Consider the following 20,058-nt stretch of genomic DNA (forward strand, 5'->3'; position numbering starts at 1 on the left):
GACTAAACACACACACACATCTGTAACACTGAATACTTTTGCTCCTTCTGAGACTCTCTTGCCCCTCTAATAATGAAAATGTGGCACACTCTGTGGGGTGGGGGGGTGGGGAAGCAGTTGCAGAGTAAGCAGCTCTTCCTTGTAGTCAGCACTAGTATGATGCTCAGTAACAAGTTCATTTTACAGATTCCGACTTGGGGCACATAAAAAAATGTTAATCAATACTTTGGATACATTCATGGTATGGTAGCTGCTAAAATGCTCTACTGCAATCATTTCCTGGTAGGCACTGCTTGCATCTAGCTATTGTGTGGGCCTCACAAGCAAGGCATTCAAATGTTTCCTCGTCATGAATGATAGCCTGTATAACCAGCATAGAGACGTCATTCTACAAACATTCTGAGACTGGGCAGAAAATGATTAGAGACAGAAATGTACGTTGAGCTTCACAGTAAAAGTTAGTATTGGGTCATCCAGTTTACTTTGCCAATGTGAGAAAAATCACATATAATGTGAGAAAATCACATATAATATTCTTGGCTAATTTCTGTAAATATATAAGATCTACAAAATATTCTAAATATTTTAAGATCAGGGAGAATACATTTCCTGAAAGGCCTCGGACGAACGCTGCTGAAAATGACTCATAACAACATAATCAAATAAGGTAACCTTTCTTTTGGTACAACAAACCTGTCATACAGTATTTTCACCAATGATGTGCTTTTTGCATAAAGGAAGGCGGGATTAGACGTTAAGTGTCAGGGAAATAAATAAGAGGGTCTTATGTCAGGGGCATTAGAAGTCAGTTAACATAAGTATATGTTCAGGCTGAGCTCAGAGGGCTCTTTACACACCCCTCAAAGCATTTTAAGTCGGTTGCAAACTGAACGGCTGTTTGCAGAAAGAAGAAACCAGACAGTCATTAGGAAGTTTAGATATCAATTCAAGAGTGAAAGAACATTTTCTTCAAGCTGGACAGCAAGCCGTGCTCCGAGCAAAATGAATCCTCTACTCAGTACCTTGTTATTTTCACTGCTACTCCTCCTAACTCTCAGAATTCAGGAGCTGATAGAAGCTTGCAGCTGTGCCCCTGCGCACCCTCAGCAGCAAATCTGTGATTCTGCTTTAGGTGAGTCATAAACCCTAAACACTTTTTATCCTGCTAGAAGGAAAGCAATTGGAAGTACTGTAGATGAACTGCGGGCACTTCTCTGCAGTGTTGTCTGGGATTTCTTTACGAATGAGGGTAGCGAGGTGCCTAAAAGAAGAACTTGGAAGATAAAATGGTTTCAGGAGATGACTTTCGTAAGCCTTTGGAGCTCTCATTCCCTTTCTGACGCTTTTTGTTTTTCTTTACAATAATTTGTTGGTCCTGCTGTATTAAATCCTCTAGGGATTGTTTGCATAATGACATACTCTTAAAATTAGATGGAGTATTGTTAATATTTTGTATGAAGAATAGAAAGTACTGTATATGGATTATGTAAGATGTGTATTGCCCAGATTTTGAGCTGCTTGCTATTAAATAGAACAGAGTAAATAATCACACTAACTTATTTTTGATATAATTTGATTTCAATCATTCTAACAATTTTTAAATTACTAGGTTTCTAACAAGAGATTTTTAAGCTCTTCATAGTATAGTCGAATATATTCTGCTGTATCTCTTTCTCCTTCTCTCCCCAATGCCTACCTTTCTCGACAAGTATCCAACGTTATTTTTAAAAACATTAAACTTTCACTATTAGATAACACTGTGATATAAAAAAGGACACTTTGAAGGTTTAAAAATTTTATCAGTTCAAGCTGTAGTTAGTTAACTTCCATCCAGAGAGAACAGCAAATGTAGAACATGAGTTTCTAAAATGTCACAAAATTAGCATTTCTATGGGAGAGGCAATACCTTCTGCATACTGATTAATTGCTTTCATGTGCTGACAGAATATCTTTGTAGCCATGACAAACTCTAAACTCTGTTTAAGACCATTAATTAAATTGTTTCTTAATCTGGCTGTGTTAAATAATGTTTTCATTAAATTACCTACACCAGGCATGCCAGCGTAGAACACTGTAAAACACAGGAGAAGTACTAATTAGTGTTACCTTAGTTTAATAGCTATCAAATGGGAAAAGGAGTCAAAATGTTATTCAGCAGGCATAGGACAAAATTCTGTTGGAATGTGAAACATATCAACATTGCTCATACTGGTAATCAAGTCAAGGCTATGAGGAAGACTGTGGCATCCTGCAATGTTTAGAGCACAGTGAAGCAAAAATGTAAAAAAAAAAAGGGGGGGCGAGGGAAGATAGGATTTGCATCTCCAAGTCCGTTGATAAGTTTTTCCTTCTAGCTTCAAAACCATGCATGCAAAATATAATTAATAAATATATATACAGGACCAAGTTAAATTTGCTTCTTTACTTCAAAGTAAACAGATGGTGGCATTCCTCCAATAGAGCACGATGGACCAGGCTACTAAAAGCAAAACTGCATTATCTGTACTACTGAGCCTTTATTTACTGTTGGCTCTGGAGGTTTTATGTAAGGTGGTTATCTGATATGAAGACTAAACCATATTAATATATGCTATAGAAAAACCAATAATAAAAGGCTGTGGAGAAATATCTCATCTTTGCAATCCTACAAACTAATCTATGAGTGGACAGGATTGAGGTCAAAATGTGCCCCCTCGAAAACAATACTGTCAGCATGTTTGAGGAAACTCAAATATTTGTGGGAAGTACAAATAATCTTCAAAGTAAGCTCCATCTTCCTCTGTGGACAGTCTAATGAAAACTAAGCATGGTGACTGAGCGTGGATTGCAATCTTCTTGCAGCAGGGATGGGGATCAACAACTTGGTGAGATGGGGTACAGAATGAAGCATCCTCAAAGTGGCGTGGTTGATTGGCTAGACTGTTGAACAGAAGCTTTCTGGACCATAGCATTTTGTTCCATGTGCCATTCATTAATGTGTATCTCTCTGTCTTCAATTCACCATGCAGCCTGTGTCACTTATATGTAAACCAGTGTTCAGGGTGACTATAGAACCATGCCAGTTCTGTAAAGTAGATACCTGTTCTTCAAAGTTTGTCATATTGTTCTGACTGGTTTTTAATACAGTGGTGCCTCGCAAGACAAATGCCTTGCAGGACAAAAAACTCGCAAGACAAACTGTGTTGGCAAGTGGGTTGATGACTCACAAGACAAATGTTCCTATAGCCATGGTTCGCAAGACAAATGTTTTCTGTTTTTTGTTCCTGCCTCACGTTTGCTGATTTTTAAATGTTTTTCTATGATGTTTAAAAAGTTAAAAAAAATTGATAGAAATTTTTTAAATCATCTGCACAATATGTATGGCTTTAAAGAGCACTTAATAAACCCTTTGTAAACCAAATTTGACTTTGTTCTGACTTTTTTTGCCCATAGGAACACATTAATTAGATTTCAATGCATTCCTATGGGAAAACACGTTTCGCAGGATGAATTTTTCGCAAGACAACATTAACCGCGGAACAAATTAAATTCCGTCTTGCAAGGCACCACTGTACTTGTTATTGTCTTCATTTTTTCTTGTTTAAAAGAAAGGAGTAAGAGCGAGAGAGGGTGTTTTGCTGTTTAATTACATGCTTTCTACTGAAGAAGTAACAACTGATATTCTATAAGACAGGGGTCCCCAACCCACGGTCCGCAGCCCTTGTCAGTCCATGACCTGGGCCAGACAGGGCCACAGAGACAGATCTCCCACCCACCCCATGCACTCCCCCCACAGCCCCTTTGTGCATGTGTGCAAGTATGCAAGCGTGAGCACCCTCACCCCTTCATGCATGCGTGAGTGCCCCCTGCCCTTCACGCATGCGTGCGAGTGTGCGTTGCCCTGCTCAAGTGCCCCCCTGCCCATACGCATGCACGTGAGCACGGGTGTGTGTGTGTCCCCAGCCGGTCCATGGTGTTAAAAAGGCTGGGGACCACAGCTATAAGAGACTTATGTTAGAAACGATCTTCTGTAGTTTTGCTCTGATGAATGGTAGGCTCAAAAATGCATCCCTTCATTTCACAATCTAAATCCAATCTGCAGAGCATTACAAATTAAACCATGATTTGGACAGTACAGTATGATGAACTTGTATGTATGTAGGGAACATATATGCATACATATGAGGCGTCATTAACACTGGCCATTTTTAGGCTGATGAATTATGTGATTTGCTTTGTATATCTGACCTAATTAGTAATAAAGAATTTAAACAATGAAATCATTCAAGTAGAATTTATTTAAAAATACTACTATTTGGATTGCTTTGAGAATGCGAAAAAAGATAAACAAATACTTCCTCCTAGAAAAAGAAAGTCTCTGTTATACAAGAGGAAAAATATGAAACCTTTGCCAATGACTCATAATGATCTTTTTTCCCCCTCCAACTTGTGCTCCTTTTTACAATTTTGGTCTTTTACAACTTATACATGAAAAAGGAAGAGTGGCAGAAGCAGTGGCTATCAACAGACCTTCAGTTAGGTTGGTTGAAGTATAATAAGGGTTGGAAATACAGCTAAGTGAGAGAAGTAGGTGGGGTGCAATTCTTGCAAATACAATATAAAGCCAGCTCCAGCTCTTCCAAAAGGAAATAAATGTTTTTGGATAGTGGGCAGTCACAGTCCTAGTGCTCTAGTGCTAGGGGCTGACCCATGGCTACGGTGCTATAACAGACCGTGTACAAATGACCTCTGACTAATTCAAACCTTTTCGCATTCCCATGATGAAACAAGGAACTTTTCATTATAGCAACTGCCTGTGTGATTAGTGGTGTGACATTTTGGCTATTCCTGTCATGGGAACGTTTGTTGTTTCAAGCTATGCCTAGCTTCAAAACATCCTTAGCTACCAAATAAACTCAAGTAACTTGAGAGAAATCAGATGGGAGTGCTGGCAGTAAGAAATTACATGTGGAATGGTGGCATGCAGAACAGAAGGACATAGATTTTAAAAGCACCTTAGGAATGGCACATGGCTGCAGTATAGTGGTATTCCTAACAGTAAGTCAGTAGCTACCCTGTTTCTCTGAAAATAAGCCCTAGTATGATTTTTCAAGATGCTTGTAATGTAAGCCCTATCCCAAAAATAATCCCCCGCCCTGCAACATTGTGCAGCAACCAGAAGAAGATGACATGACTGTGTTTGAATACATGTAGATTGTTGTACATGAACAAAATAAAACGTCCCCTGAAAATAAGCCCTAACGCGGTTTTTGGAGCAAAAATTAATATAAGACCCTATCTTATTTTTGGGGAAACACGGTATTAGCCACATCAAGAACACTATATGTGGCCTTAAAATGCTCTAATAATCTAGCTTCCCATGGTCTACTTGTTCGAGGTACCATACACTTTCAAAGGCATGCCTGTATTTCTCACCCTGTATCTCTACTGAGGAAACATATTTCACGTTGCCCTTTTAAGAGTTGCAAAAGGGAAGATTCTCTGCCTAATCAAAATTGTTTCTATTATAGTTGACATTCATATCACAGCTTTGGTAATTTGTTAACACCTGTTACTAGAATGTTGAAGGGGAGAAAAGCCTTTTGCTTCTTGAGTTAACAGTGTAGGTATTAAGACAAAAACAGCAATTCCTGGTAAATCATAACACAGGCTAGTGTAATGGATAGAATGATGGACTAAGGAGACCTGGGTTCAATCCCCCCCCCACTGGCCATGGAAACTCACAATGGTGGTGGTGGAACTGGTAAAACCTGAATTACCTTGAAAGCCCTATTAGGGCTTTTATAAGTCAGTTCTGACTTGATGGCACATAACAAGATAAGGTCATAGAATTGAAGGGACCCCAAAGGTCTCTGAGTCGAATTCCCTGCTGAATCAAGAAGCAGTATCAATTTTTAATGAAAGAAGTGGATTGTGGGATAATTTACTAGGCTACCTTGCACAAGGTATGTAGCTTTTCACTTGTACAACTGTGGATACAACTTCAAAATTCTAACAATATAGTGGAATTGAGCTCATTACTGTTTACACAGGAAGAATTATGTTAGGCCTACATTGGAGGTTATTACAGCAATTAATAAAGTTACAATGACCTATTTTCTATACTTACTCCTTTTCATCCATTAGGACCATCCAGCTTTGCTAATTAATATGTCAGTGGGGTTTGACCTGCATCCTTACCAGAAGCAGAAGAACTGTGTATGTGTGAATGCTTGTTTGGCTGCCTCTGTGTGAGTATGCCCGGTGGGCCAGATAGGCGGGGTATAAATCAAATACATAAATAAATAAATAAATATGCTGATGTGTTTTTCAATATGTATGAATACTCACTTTTGCCCCAGAATCTGCTCACGATTGCTTAGCTTGCCTTCTACCTCTCCTTTCAATACTAGCCACCACTGGTATTGAATAATGTGCATAATATGTTATTTAACAGGCTTCTGTGAAGGTACTCATTTCCTACGCAGCAAGATATATTGTCCTTGCTCAAAGTGGAGTGAGGGGAAAAGCTTTTCGGCTATCATTTTGGAAATATTCTTTTCTTTCTTTTAAGAACAAATCCACAAGCTTCAATGTATAATATGTTAAAGTCATCAATTTAGTTACGACTTGTGAAGCTCTGGAACTCATTAAAATCCCACTGACATATTTATTACTCAGAAAACGTGGGTGATCCAATATTTTGCCACCAAAAGAACAAAAAGGAGCTGATTTCTGTAATTATCATTGTTGGTATATCCAAATTGGCTACTGTTCATCATTTTAATGACAGTTGACTCTAGCTAAGGAAACAGAACTGCATACAGCTAAAAACAAGAAACTAAAAGAGACAGCTGCCCATATGGGCTGCCCATGAAAATGCCTTTACTATTACAATTTTGGTTGACCAGGCCTTTTATACATTTGCACTTTCTTGATAACTCAAAGACAAAATATCCACAGCCAGTCTTTTTCTACCACTGCAGTAGAAATGACACACCTTCCACCCACCTCTGAATATGTTGAATAACATTCAGAGTACTGTGGGATTGCTCATGGGATTTTCTGGCACACTACAACATTTTTTCAAACTGCATAATTTGTCTACGGACTGCAGCTAATGTGCATATTTCCATGTAACTTATCACTAGAGTAACAAAGCATGCCCAATTTCTATGGACCAGGTTTCAGTAATGATTTTATGGAATCATGGAATTGTGAAGCTGGAAGGAACCCCAAGGGTCATGAAGGCTATCCCCCATCTGTCAGGGATGCTTTATGTGCCACCCAACAAAGGAGAATTCACCACTTTCTGAGGTAGCCCGTTTCACTGTTTAACAGCTCTGACTGTTCCTTCTTCCTAAAATTTAGTCAAAATCTCTTTTCGTATCATTTGAATCCATCAGTTCAGGTCCTCCTGTCTGGAGCCATATAAAACAAACCTCATCCATGTTCCTTATGACAGCTCTTCAAGATAATAGGAGATGGCCGCCGTATGACTTCTTAACCATTCCTCATCGTATTTGGTTTCAGATCCTGTACCATATTGGCTGGACTCCTCTGGATATGTTTCAGCTTCTCGATATAGTTCTCAAACTGTGGTGCTTAGAACTAGAGATAGTATTCCAAGAGAACTGTGAATTACGCAGAATGGAGTGGTAGTGTTACCTCCCTTGATCTGGACACTACTGCTCATATAATGTGAAATGACATTAGTGGTTTTTGCTGCTGTATCACAATGTTGACTCGTGTTTAGCTTGTGATTTATGAATGCCTCTAGATTTTTTTTCAAATATAAGTTATCGCAAAGGTAGCTATAACTTACACTAAAATTGACATTTTTCTGTTTTTTTTTCCTACCTAAATATGAAAAACTTATATTCTTCCCAATGAAACTCGTTTTATTTGTTTTGGACCAGTTCTCTAATTTGTCAGGGTTATGCTGAATCCTAATTCTGTTTTCTCATGGAATTAGCTATTATCTCCAGTTTGGCATCATCAGTTTTGATACGTGTCTCTCTACTCTTCATCTAAGTAATTTAAAAGGATGCTGAACAAGACAAGTCTCAAGCCAAAACTCTGTGATACTCCACTTACTTTTCTCCAGAATGACCAAGAACCTCTTTATATATGTCTCATCCACTAGCTGCAAATCCACCCAAGATTGGCATCACTAAGCTCACAGTTTACTACAAGAATACCATAGGGAACTTTGTTGAAATCAAGATACATCACATCTTCTACACACCCCTAATCTACCAGTTCACAGTTCTATCAGAGAAAGAAGGAAAATTAGTCTGGTTTGAGTTATCATTGAGAATTGTATGGTGGATTTCAGTAATCAATGTGTTTCTTCCTCAACTGATCACAGATGTGTATTTTTTTAACTATCTGTTTCACAGCCTAGTGATGTTAAACTCATTGAGTAATAGCTGCCTGGATCCTCTCTCCCTGCCCCCACCCTTTTGATGGGGAAATCATTAGCTTAACCGTAGTTTTCAAGGCCCTGACTTGTTTTTTAAAAAGACTGAAAATTCGCAGATGGAAACTTTGGGACTACATTTGTACTCCTAAATACAGTTCACCTGATTCTGAATATAGGTATTCCTTTAATGTACAGCCTCTTTAAGTACCTCAGGCTGCTGCCCTCTCACATAATCATTGAATCTGTTTTCATCAGGCTGATCATTGTTTTCCTTTTGTAAAAAGACAGTGGAAAAGTAGGCTCTACAGGTTTAAGTTCTGTTTTTTCTCTGTTACCCATTATCATTTTTCAGTCTTTTCCACACAGCTGTCCTATTGCTTCCTTGGTTTTCTCCTTTCTCTAAGAGCAACAAGACAGGAAGGAGATGCTTTTTTATTACTATTTTTTACTTCTCTTGCAAGACTGACCTCCTTCTGAACTTTAGCCCTCCCAAACTTCACCCTATCAACACTAGATACTTATTTGTACTCTTTCCTGGTGATTTGTCTTTCTTTCCATTTTCTATGCATATCACTTTTGAACTCATTTGAACTGAACTCATTTGAAAGATCAGGATTTTTTAGGTGCTTTTCATAGGAATTGTTTGATTACTCCCATCTGCACAAACTCCCTTCTCTTCTACTACTTCTGACCACAGGATCTCACCCACTATTTCCTTTTCTCTTATGTTCCATCTGATCTGATCTGTAGCAGATCCCCAAAGTGACAGCAATGTTGTTTCTCTCTCTCTTTAGATTTTTACTATAATTTAATTCAGGTTTTACAGACTTTGGAATGACTGTTATTCTGTAAAACAGCTGGTATATTGACCCAAAGAAAGACGTCCTTATCATACAGAGACAGAGGACTTATTTTCTTAGCATTGCAAAAGGGGTGTGTTGTGGCAGACCAGCTTATGTAAAAATGCATGCCTCCTCTTTATTTTGGAGTGAAGGTTTCCAGAGATGTTGCTGTCCTGTTCCCTCACCTCTCTCCGCATTGATGCACACCTGCCTCTCTTCTGATGACCCACATGACTCCAGTTTTCCTTTGCTCTGTTTCAGTTTTTAGCAACAGATGGGACAAAAGGGAGAGATCTCAGGATTAGTAAGTCCCCAGTGTTTCACTATCTTTTTTAAAAGAAGGGGGAAGATTTGCCATCTAGGAACCCACACTCAAAGCAGCTGCACCACCATGCTGTTTGAAAGCAGTGACATATTATTTACCCTGGCAGCAAATCTTTGCCTAATCATAGATGAGTGCAGGGTGGAAGTGGCTGCTGCTAAATCATGCAGTCCTGTAATCCTTTGGAAGCAACCTTTTTCCATCTGTTCTGGCTATTCCTCTACATCCCATTGGCAGAAAGGATGCAGAATCCCAAATAGATTTAGGATCATTTTTCTAGAAATTTGATGGAAATCAGCTGAGAAAACTGGTTTACTTGAAATTCCATTAGAAGGATATCCTGCAGCTATGCCCCTCTCTCAGTTCATTGCAGAATATTATATTTTAAAACAGTAACTGTGCTTTATAATAAAAATACTATGTAACAGTATGGTGGAATAGGAACCAAAACATTGGATTTGTTGCCATTAACATTTTGCTTTCATTTTCTTTCAGTGATTCGAGCAAAAATTTCCAGTGAAAAAGTGATTGCACCAAGTGAGGATCCTCTTCATACTCACAAAATGATCCAGTATGAAATCAAACAAATAAAGGTACATAACATCCCTTGTCTTTTTTGAGGCTTGAATGTCGATGGATAATAAACCATGCACCAGAGGTTCCCAACCCAGGTGTTTTGGGGCTGAAATTCCTAGAAGCCTTCACTGCCAACTGTGCTGGATGGGATTTTTGGGAACTGCAGTCCAAGAACACCTGAATTACCCAAGGTTGGGACCCACTACCATACACAAGGAATTAAACAAATTTCCAGTCACTCTAGCAACAGTCACAAGCCCAAATATCTGTATGAATAAATTGGAAGAAAGAGTGGGTAGACATTAAAGAAATACACATTCCAGGCAACTGACACATTTTCCCTCTCAGCACAGAATATCCAAGGTAATGCAGCTCAGCAATCAGACCTGCAAATACATCATGTTTAATCAGATTTATCTTTCAATGGTGACAAAAGAGACGGTATTAAATGTAAGATACAGAGGTGATGAAAACAGTCTTTCACCGACAACTTTCACCACTAAGGGAGCCCAGCTCATGCTAAGTATATTGTCTGTTTTGATTCAGACTCCTGTACACTTCCTATTTACTTGGGAGCAACTCTATTGGACTTACTTACATGTGTAGGATTGTGTTTCAACAATATATCACCTTCTTAATACCTTCTAAACATAGGTGTAGAAATTCTTATGCCTGGTCAAGGTTTAGGAATACAGTAATAATTTTGAACTGGAAGTTGAGTATCTAAAGTTCTGATTTATGGTGACCCTTTCCGCAGTTCTCCAGGTAGAAAGTTCTCAGAAGTAGTCTTTCATTCTCTTCCTCTCAGGGTATTCTGGGACTAAGCAGCTTGCTCAAGGTTACATAGGTTGGCTCTTCTCCTGGGAGGCACATGGGAGAATCACGCTCTATGTTGGGGTTTTAGCAACCTTCATATGCTGCCTCCTTTAAGAGTTTTTTTTTTGCTGGGAGGGACCTTGCTGGGCTGGGGTGAGTGTCAATCAGTACGGTAATAATAAATTTACAAACATAAATAATTTTTTATCATTTGTCTGATTTTGAAGAGATCCACACCTATCTGCCTAAGAGTCTCTACTAGTTCTTTTTCAGTAGAGATAGCGATGTAGTGAGTCAGTGTTCAGTTAGTGTTAGAGTTAGTCATGTAACGCACTATGTATAGTCAGTACGCAGACTATGTGTCAGTCATGCCTGGTTCATGTAACCAGTCATTTTTTTCCTACAATATGCTGGTTTTGGTCTGTTCAGAATGATTAGTAAATAGACTTTTCTATTCTTTCTCTTATCAATGTCTCAGAGGGAATTATTGAGACTGCAAGCACCAGTCCGTGAGACTAGCAACAAGGGGTGATCTACTCTGGGGAGACTTGAAGCTAATTCTGTTCTGTAGATCTCTGTACTTTGTATTGCATAGTTAGAGGCTTTTTAAAAAGCCAAACATTCTGAAGACGGTGCAGGATATTGCCATTGAAAGCTTGGACTATTTAAACATGTATTGACATGACTGGAAACCCACGAACTGTTTGTGCAGAGCGTTCATTATAAAGATTGAGATCTCTAATAAATGCTTTATAATTTTTCTTAGTGGATTTTTGCTGATTGACAGACTCTTTACTATATGTTACTTGCTGTAAGCACTTATATATTAAGTTGCAATGGGTTTCTCTTTATTTGATAAGATGACACAGATAAGATATTTAGGGAGGCTTGTGCCTATCACTCCTTTTTCTTATAATGATGCATTTTAATGCACCTGGGAAGAGATAATGGTCCAGCATATTAAATTTTCACTGATTATGGGAATTAACCTCTTGAGGGCAGAGTTATGAAGAAGTTGTTGCTGGTCAGCTACAGGCAATATTGGATGAGTCCCATTAATCAGATTAATTTCAGTGCAAACTCAACAAGCTTACATGTACATATACAGCAAAGCTTTACAGTGGTGCTTCGCATTGCGACGTTAATTTGTTCCAGCAAAATCGCTGTTGAATGAAAACGTCGCAACGCGAAATAAAAAAACCCATAGAAACGCATTAAAACGTGATTAATGCGTTCCTATGGGCTTAAAACTCACAGTTCAGCGCAGATCCTCCATAGCGCAGCCATTTCTGGTGCCTCTTAAATGAGGAATCAGTCCCAGAAAACAGCGGACAGCCATGTTTTTCCCCCGGCGGCCATTTTGAAACCGCCGATCAGCTGTGCGAAAATGGTGGCTTTGCGATGATCGGTTCCCTAAGCAGGGAACCAATCATCACAAAGCGAAATTTCCCCATAGGGAACATCGCAAAGTGATCGCTGTTGCGATCGCAAAAAGTTCATCGCTATGCGATTTCATTGCTAAATGGAGCGCTCGCTAAGCGAGGCACCGCTGTATTAGGTATTACTTTGGCTTACTACTTCAATAAAAAAAAACTTCTGAGCAATTTATTCCACTGTTTGTATCCTTTACCATTAGAGGTACTAAAGCTACATTTCATGGATTCAGACCCCTGGATATACATATATAAAAATATGTTAAAGCCAGCTTTTAGGGAATAATTGTTTGGCTGGGGGGAGGGGGAGACATAATGAATAGTTCATATTGGTTACTGAACTGAGGGTGTGTTGTGTTACAGATTCAATGCTGAGTATATTAAATTAAAAACTTTTCCACGAAATTGTTGGAAGTGGCAGGATAGAGAGGGGAGATTTCAATTTTCAAAAATTGCTACTGATGATAAAATTATCCGGCTGGTGTGTTTTCAGAGATTAAGGACATCTCCCCCATCCTGCAGCCTCCCCTGATAACTTTCCCAAAAGAAAAAGGATCTCAAAGAAGCCTCAGAACCTTCAGGAGGAGTTGGAATTTTTCCCCCCTGAAAAACAGCCATGACTGATGACTTTATCCACACATAATCAGCATATGACATGGTTGGGTAAAGCAAGTTCCAAGCTGAGAGAAATTTTATTTTGTTAATAAAAATGCTAGAGTTGAACAAAATGAGTTACATATTAGATTAGGCATCCTTCAGTCTCGAGCATCTAGTATGGCTGAGAAGGCCAATTAGAGAGTAATAATCCCTTCCACACCGAGGACAAATACAATCTGTCTCCTGTCCAGCTCCCTGATTTTGCTGGGTTTGGGACTGCCTCTTTACCTCGGCCTGCTGGACAAGGGAATCTTCAGATTGGGAGAGGCATGATGCACTGCCTGCCTACAGGTTGAATGCTCAGATGTCAAGGTTTCCCATCTGTTGAGGTCCATTCCCAAGGCCTTCAGATTCCGCTTGCAGATATCCTTGTATCGCAGCTGTGGTCCCCCTCTGGGGTGCTTTCCCTGCAGTAATTCTCCATACGGATCTTTTGGAATCCGACTGTCAGCCATTCTCACGACATGCCCAAGCCAACATAGACTGTTTCAGTAATGTATAGAATCTAAAAATTCCACCTCATTCTAGGACTACTCTATTTGGAAATTTGTCCTGCCAGGTGATACAAAAAATGTGTCGGAGACAACGCATATGGAAGGTGTTCAGCTTCCTCTCCTGATGAGCACAAAGGGTCCAGGACTCACTTCAGTACAGGAGTGTGCTCAAGACACAGGCTCTATAGATGTGGATCTTGGTATATGCCGTCAGCTTCTTATTCAGTTGTACTCTCTTATAATGAGTTATATGTCTATGACACATGAAATTTGCCATATCTGAGGTGAACTATAGCAAATAGTTAAAACAGTCTGAGATTGCTGTGCTGGGGGAGAACATATTAAAATTTACTTAAATATACGGGACACCTGGCCACAAGGTAAGGCTGCAATCCTATTCTAACCTATCTTTGGCAGGAAGCGTCTTAACAAGAATGGTTTTAGTAGACATGCTGATGACTCTACTGATAATCAGAATTTGATGAATAATACTGGGCGGATGAGCCACAAAGGCTTCAGAAGATATTTTCCCCCACTAGATTTTAAATTTCTAAACTCTGCTAGTTTCTATTGGCTTTGTGAGGTGAGGACATAACAATCCTGAATACAGTGGTGCCTTGACTTATGAACACCTTGACCTACGAACATTTTGAGTTACAAACAGCTTCGTTCACATAATTTTGCTTTTACTTGCGATTGGAGCTTTGACTTACGAACACAAAAAGGCAGGGGAAAAGGGAGGGAAATTCAAATAGCTAATTGTAGGTGGCGATGAGACTGCTTCTTTGTAGCTCTTTCGCCCCGGCAGTTAGAGAGTGTGCGATCCAAGGAGGCTGCCTACTAAGGTAAGGTGCTGCTTTATACTTTTAAAAATCAGTTCTGGGTATTTTTGCAGTGTGATTTTCAGCTGGGGGGGCTATGTTTCTGTGCTGTGATTGGTCTTGGGCAGTTTGTTTGCTTTTGGGGTTCCCCCCCATTTCTGATGTGTCTTGCATGTTTCCCTTGCTTTCTTGCTTCGTTCTCTTTGCATTTCTGATCTACTCTGTTTGTTTTCTGTGCTTTTGCAATGGTTCTTGCAAGCTTCTCTTGCTTTCTTGATTCGTTCTCTTTGCATTTCTGATCTGCTCTGTTTGTTTTCTGTGCTTTTGCAATGGTTCCTGCATGCTTCCCTTGCAAATCAGAAAAGTTTTTGCAAGGGTTTGTACCGGCTTTGTTTAAAATGTGTTGCTGTAAAATGTGTGGGTTTAAAATGTGTGGGTTTATCATGTGTTTTAGACTCCAAACTCTCTCCCTCCCCCATTGTCTTCTCTCTCTCTGTCTCTCACCTTTCCTGCCCTTTTTTAAACCTAAGTCATCTTAGGTTAAAAAAAAATTGAAGGATCAGATTATAGTTAAACTTCAACTAATAAACTATCATGGTATAATTATATCCAATTAGATAGTTGGACAAATGGATGGTTGAATACTAATGGCAAATGTAATGTACTAAGTACGAACAATTTCTATCATCACATGAAGACATGTAGAAAAATGCTTTGAGGAAGGGAGTAGTAAGGAGAATTTATAATTTAATTTTGGAACAAGAGGAAAAAGAGACAGAAACAGATGGTTTGAAATCAATTTGGGAAAATGATTTAAAAACAGAAATTAAAACAGGGGATTGGACAAAAATTTGGAAGATGAGATTTTAAAGATTAATGTTGGTAAGAATAAAGGGAAAAAAATTAAAATTAGTTTAAGGTGGTATATGACTCCAGTGAATTGAATATAATAAGTTCAGACTATTCTAGGGCCTGTTGGAAATATGATAAAGAAATTGGCATGTATTATCATATGTGGTGGGAGTATAAATGGATTCAGAAATTTTGGAAATTGATTTTTAAGGAAATATGTGCTATATTTGGAAAAGATATCAAATTCAATTCTAAAACTGCTTTGTTGTCAATTTTTGATAAGATAGAACTTGATTACTGCTCAAAGGAATTGATTTCCAATTTTATGACAAGTGCCAAAATATTAATAGCTAGATTCTAGAAAGATAAAAATGATATTAAATTAGAGAATTGGTATAATGAAGTGTGGGACATTGCAGTAAATGATAAATTGATGATTGAACTTAAGATGAAAAGAGGGGAAATAATTTCAAATATTTTATGCTTATTTGGAGTAGATTTGTTGAATTTGTATTAGTGAAAGGAAAGGAGAAAGCCTCTAAACAACAATCAATATAATTTTGGAAAGGAGGTTCGAATTAAAAGTATTGTTCCAAAGGGTCCTGTGGGTATGGGGGAGCACTGTGGTTTGGATTTTATTAGTAAGTATTTTGTATTTTTGTATTTGTTTTTGTTGGAAACAAATGGGATGGAAAACGAACTTACATTAAAAATGTAGAGAACTATTCCAATTTTTGTGTCTCATACAATTTCTCATCTGTAACACTTCTTTCTTTCTCTTTTTAAAATTTTCTTAATATAGATGTTTAAAGGATTTGAAAAATTGAAAGATGTTCAATTTGTCTTCACACCTTTTGATTCATCCCTCTGTGGGGTGAAATTAGAAGCCAATAACAAGAAGCAGTATCTCCTTACAGGTAAAGTATATAGAAGCCTAAACTATACTGTACAAACAAATAGTTATTATTTCACAAGAGGTGAAAACAGTTTAAAGACTAGAACTCAAACAAACCTAGAATGTAGAGCTATACAAAGTTGTGTTCACTTAGATAATGAAAATTTTGTTAAAGGTGTATTGTTTGGTGAAAGTTATTTTAATTTTAAATATTACCTTTATTTTGAAAAATTGTGCATGATGATAAAAAAGCAAAATAAAAGGGGGCAGGCAGTTAAATATGAAATTCCCCCAATAGCAAACTCATTCAAGGGTGTGCTTATAGGCTGAAAGCCACAATTTAGGTTGTGATTCTATGCACACTTATCTGCAGTAAATATAATTGAACTTAATGTCTTGTGCTGTAGTAGAAAGTAAAAAAAAAAAAAACCCTGTTTAAATAGCGTATCCCCTGTTAATAATTTTTTGTGTTCTTTATTTTTCTGTTTTTCTTATTCTAGGACAAATTTTAGATGATGGGAAAGTTCTTATCCACTTATGCAACTATATTGAACCATGGGATGACCTCACCTTCTCTCAAAAGAAAAGCCTGAATCAGAGATATCAAATGGGCTGTGGCTGTAAAGTAAGTATCTATCTAATCTGTGCTGTTGCTGGTTTTGTTCTGGAACCCAAGGATGATAAATTCAGCAAGGCATCCCCTTTTACTTGATTATCATAAAAATATACAAAACCTGTGCTTTCTAATAATGCATAGTGACATGGCCAGTCTCACTGAACTAGATCAAGTATTGCATTTTAACTTTGAAAAGGAAAGGATACATGGCTACTGTTTAGGTATCCCAGCACTACTACAGGTTGCCTTGGCAAGGTAACACTCCTCATACCATTACTCTTAGTATGGCTTTCTGTTTGTATCTTATTAACCCTTTGAACAATATTCTTTTCACCAGTCCATTACTGTTAAAGGCTCAAATGTGGGTGGTGGTGGTGATGGCTTGTAATAAGCAACAAAGAAATTACTGTTTTAAAAATCCCACTGCTGGATAGAATCAAAATATTCATATACCTTGGTTACATTATATGTTGCAGCATTGTGAGTAGAGTTTGTTTGTAAATGTTCGTACATTCTCCTGGCATGGGGAGAATGTAATTTACATACTTACTCTGTGTAAAAAAAAAAACCCTGATTAACATATTATGACTACATGCTGACATCTCATTGACATTATCATGCCTATAATGTGTTTCCCAACTGAATCTACTGGATTGGGTGGACACTTCTTTAGGGGTTGGTGGTTCACGATAATTTGTTTCAATAATTTTTTTGATTGACTGTCATTAGCTGATTACAGAATTATGAGTGTAGAATATTATCTTCTCCTCAACCCTTCATGTTGAATTATTTTTATGACAGCAACAGTACATAAACAGCATGGCAGGGAAAAGAGTCTCAGCTTTGCTCTTCCAAATCACATATTTATCCAAACTAATATCAGTTAAAATATACATCCATCATGAAAAAGGGGTGTATGAATTCCTTAAGTGTTTTGTTTATAATAATATAGTTTGGTTCATATTAAAAGTTATATGAGCTATGGGAAAGGTACATGGACCCAAGGCTATCTCTTGTGCTTCAGCTCAATAATCAATTGATTAAGTGTCCTTTAGATGTATGAAAGCAACATCAATACAAAATCATGTATCTGACCTTCTAGTAAAGAAAGAAAGAAAGAAAGAAAGAAAGAAAGAAAGAAAGAAAGAAAGAAAGAAAGAAAGAAAGAAAGAAAGAAAGAAAGAAAGACAGACAGACAGACAGACAGACAGACAGACAGACAGACAGACAGACAGACAGACAGACATTGAGTAAGGTCTATATTGTCTCATGAGTCTATGTTAGAGATGCCTTCATTTTATGTGTCTACATATGCACACACAGACACACACACAAAGTGTATTCTTTCTAGAGGGAATTTAACTTTGCAGCTCACATTTCAAGCAACTGAAGTAACAATTTTAAGTGTCAGTACCATTACAAATGGGAACATATTAAATTTCATGCATTGGCAATGGGTATTGAAAAAGAAAAAGGAAGCTTGAGAATTAACAACATTTTCTGCACTTAGATTTCTACCTGTTACATGGTGCCCTGTTCCATCACTGCACCAAACGAATGCCTGTGGACAGATTGGCTGATAGAAAGAAAACTCTATGGACACCAAGCAAAACACTATGCGTGTATCAAGCGCAGTGATGGAACATGTAGTTGGTATCGTGGTGGCCCTCCTCTGGAGAAAGAATTTGTGGACATCAGTGAACCATGAATGATGCAATTTCTTTCAAAGCCCCAGGAGTTAAGTCTCTCCATTGCTGCGTGCTCACAGCTGCTTTGAACTTCCAACAACCATTTCTTGCTTAGAAACAAAAGGAAATTGTGCTGTGTAAATAAAGTACACAGTTTGTAGAATTGGCATCCAGACAAGAAGAGAAATGAGTCTCCTGGAGGTAGCTACTCTCTAAAGTTGTTTCTGTAGAGGGGTGCTATGTGGGAGCACTGTATTGTTTTCAGAAAATACGTTTTAAAGTCTAACTGAATGTCTCCATACAAATAAGATTCATCAGAATTTGGACTACGACTGCTGTTAATAAGTTGTGTAAAAGAACCATCTTGTTTTAATCCAAAATTCTATTTCTGGGGACTAAAAAGAACAGTCTCATACAATCATCTTTCTTTAGACTAATGTTCCGAGATGAGGAAAGCTTGGATAATGTGTATGTAAGATGTTATAACAGTCTGCTGTAAAATGTCTGAAAGATTAATCTACCTTGTTTCTGATGGTGCAAGTTAATTTTTTGTGTATGCTGTTTAAAATGTTCTACTGCATTTTTCTGTACACTGCTTACTATTGTCTCATTTAGCCTTATCTTTGTCCTGAGGGATTTGTTTGTAACTATAGTTCATCTTTGATAATCAAAAGCAGATCTGGTGTAATAATCCAATGGATTGGAATATACTGTAAAACAAAAATTAACATTGATTGTTCTGTTATGTAATTATTATGACACTTTTACCACCAAAGAAGGAACATCAATGAAATCATAAAAACTGATTTCTCTATTAGAACTTTTCACCTTCAGAGCGAGTGGCATCATTATGGCCAAGGAAACATACTTTGTGTTGATGAACTTTTGACAACTAAATCTCTCTCTCTCTCTCTTTCTCTCTCTCTCTCTTTCTCTTTCTGTCTGTGTGTGTGTGTGTGTGTTCCATTATTTTGAAATGTACTTGGTTACCAAGTCTTGTATGAACAAATGAAGCAAAAGGGATGAAATGATGGTCATAAAGGGAGATGGATGAAATCATCATACTAGGAGGAATGGTCAATCTCTCTTGATATGTATTAGGGCATTGTCATGAGAAGCAGTAAAAGAGTTTGCTCTGACCTTATACCTATGATGAAAGTATCATGCTCATGAACATTCCATAATCATAAATTTGCACATATGCTGTCCTATACATCTGCACTGGAAAATATGCAGGACATGTAATATTATTTGGGTAGACTTGGGAAACAAGATGTCTAGGCTCTGATATCTTCACTTGTAACATCATCACTGCAATTGCTTTATGGTCTACCTGAATATGTCAATCATAAATATGTTCACTGTGAGTTGGTTCGTTGCTAACTACGTTTCAGGGGACACGGATTACGACAGAACACTGTCAGATTAAACCAGGAAGAAGTCATGCCATGTTAGATATATAACTATATATGCTAGACAACCTGTGAATTATTTTTAAGTATTAGGCATGGAACTCTGAAAGTTTCAGCTGCAGAAAGAATTTGAATATATGAATATAAATTATTGGGATTTGCAAATGTGACACTTTCATACTTGGTCTGATAATGATCAGGTAACAACTCTGTAAAAATGTACTTCTAAA

General features: G+C 37.8%; 2 protein-coding genes across 2 annotated transcripts in view; one reads left to right on the plus strand and one right to left on the minus strand.

Moving 5' to 3' along the window:
- The window catches only part of SYN2 (synapsin II), a 201,446-nt gene that overhangs the window by 59,894 nt on the left and 121,494 nt on the right, over window positions 1-20,058 (minus strand). The gene's annotated exons all lie outside the window — the stretch shown is intronic.
- TIMP4 (TIMP metallopeptidase inhibitor 4) lies at window positions 24-19,330 on the plus strand. Its single transcript, XM_020802560.3, has 5 exons — window positions 24-1,132; window positions 10,064-10,161; window positions 16,020-16,134; window positions 16,613-16,737; window positions 18,239-19,330. The coding sequence occupies exons 1-5, from the start codon at window positions 823-825 to the stop codon at window positions 18,434-18,436; spliced, it is 846 nt and encodes a 281-aa protein (XP_020658219.1). The 5' UTR covers window positions 24-822; the 3' UTR covers window positions 18,437-19,330.

This window comes from Pogona vitticeps, chromosome 2 (genome assembly GCF_051106095.1).
Source record: "Pogona vitticeps strain Pit_001003342236 chromosome 2, PviZW2.1, whole genome shotgun sequence".
In the NCBI taxonomy this organism is placed as follows: Eukaryota; Metazoa; Chordata; class Lepidosauria; order Squamata; family Agamidae; genus Pogona; species Pogona vitticeps.

What these genes read in the sequence shown, in the direction of transcription:
- TIMP4 (XM_020802560.3), top strand. Translation starts at nt 823, where the DNA reads ATGTTCAGGCTGAGCTCAGAGGGCTCTTTACACACCCCTCAAAGCATT. An exon ending in ATGAAATCAAACAAATAAAG is followed by an intron (nt 10,162 to 16,019) that starts GTACATAACATC and finishes TTCTTAATATAG; the next exon opens with ATGTTTAAAGGATTTGAAAA. An exon ending in AAATGGGCTGTGGCTGTAAA is followed by an intron (nt 16,738 to 18,238) that starts GTAAGTATCTAT and finishes TTCTGCACTTAG; the next exon opens with ATTTCTACCTGTTACATGGT.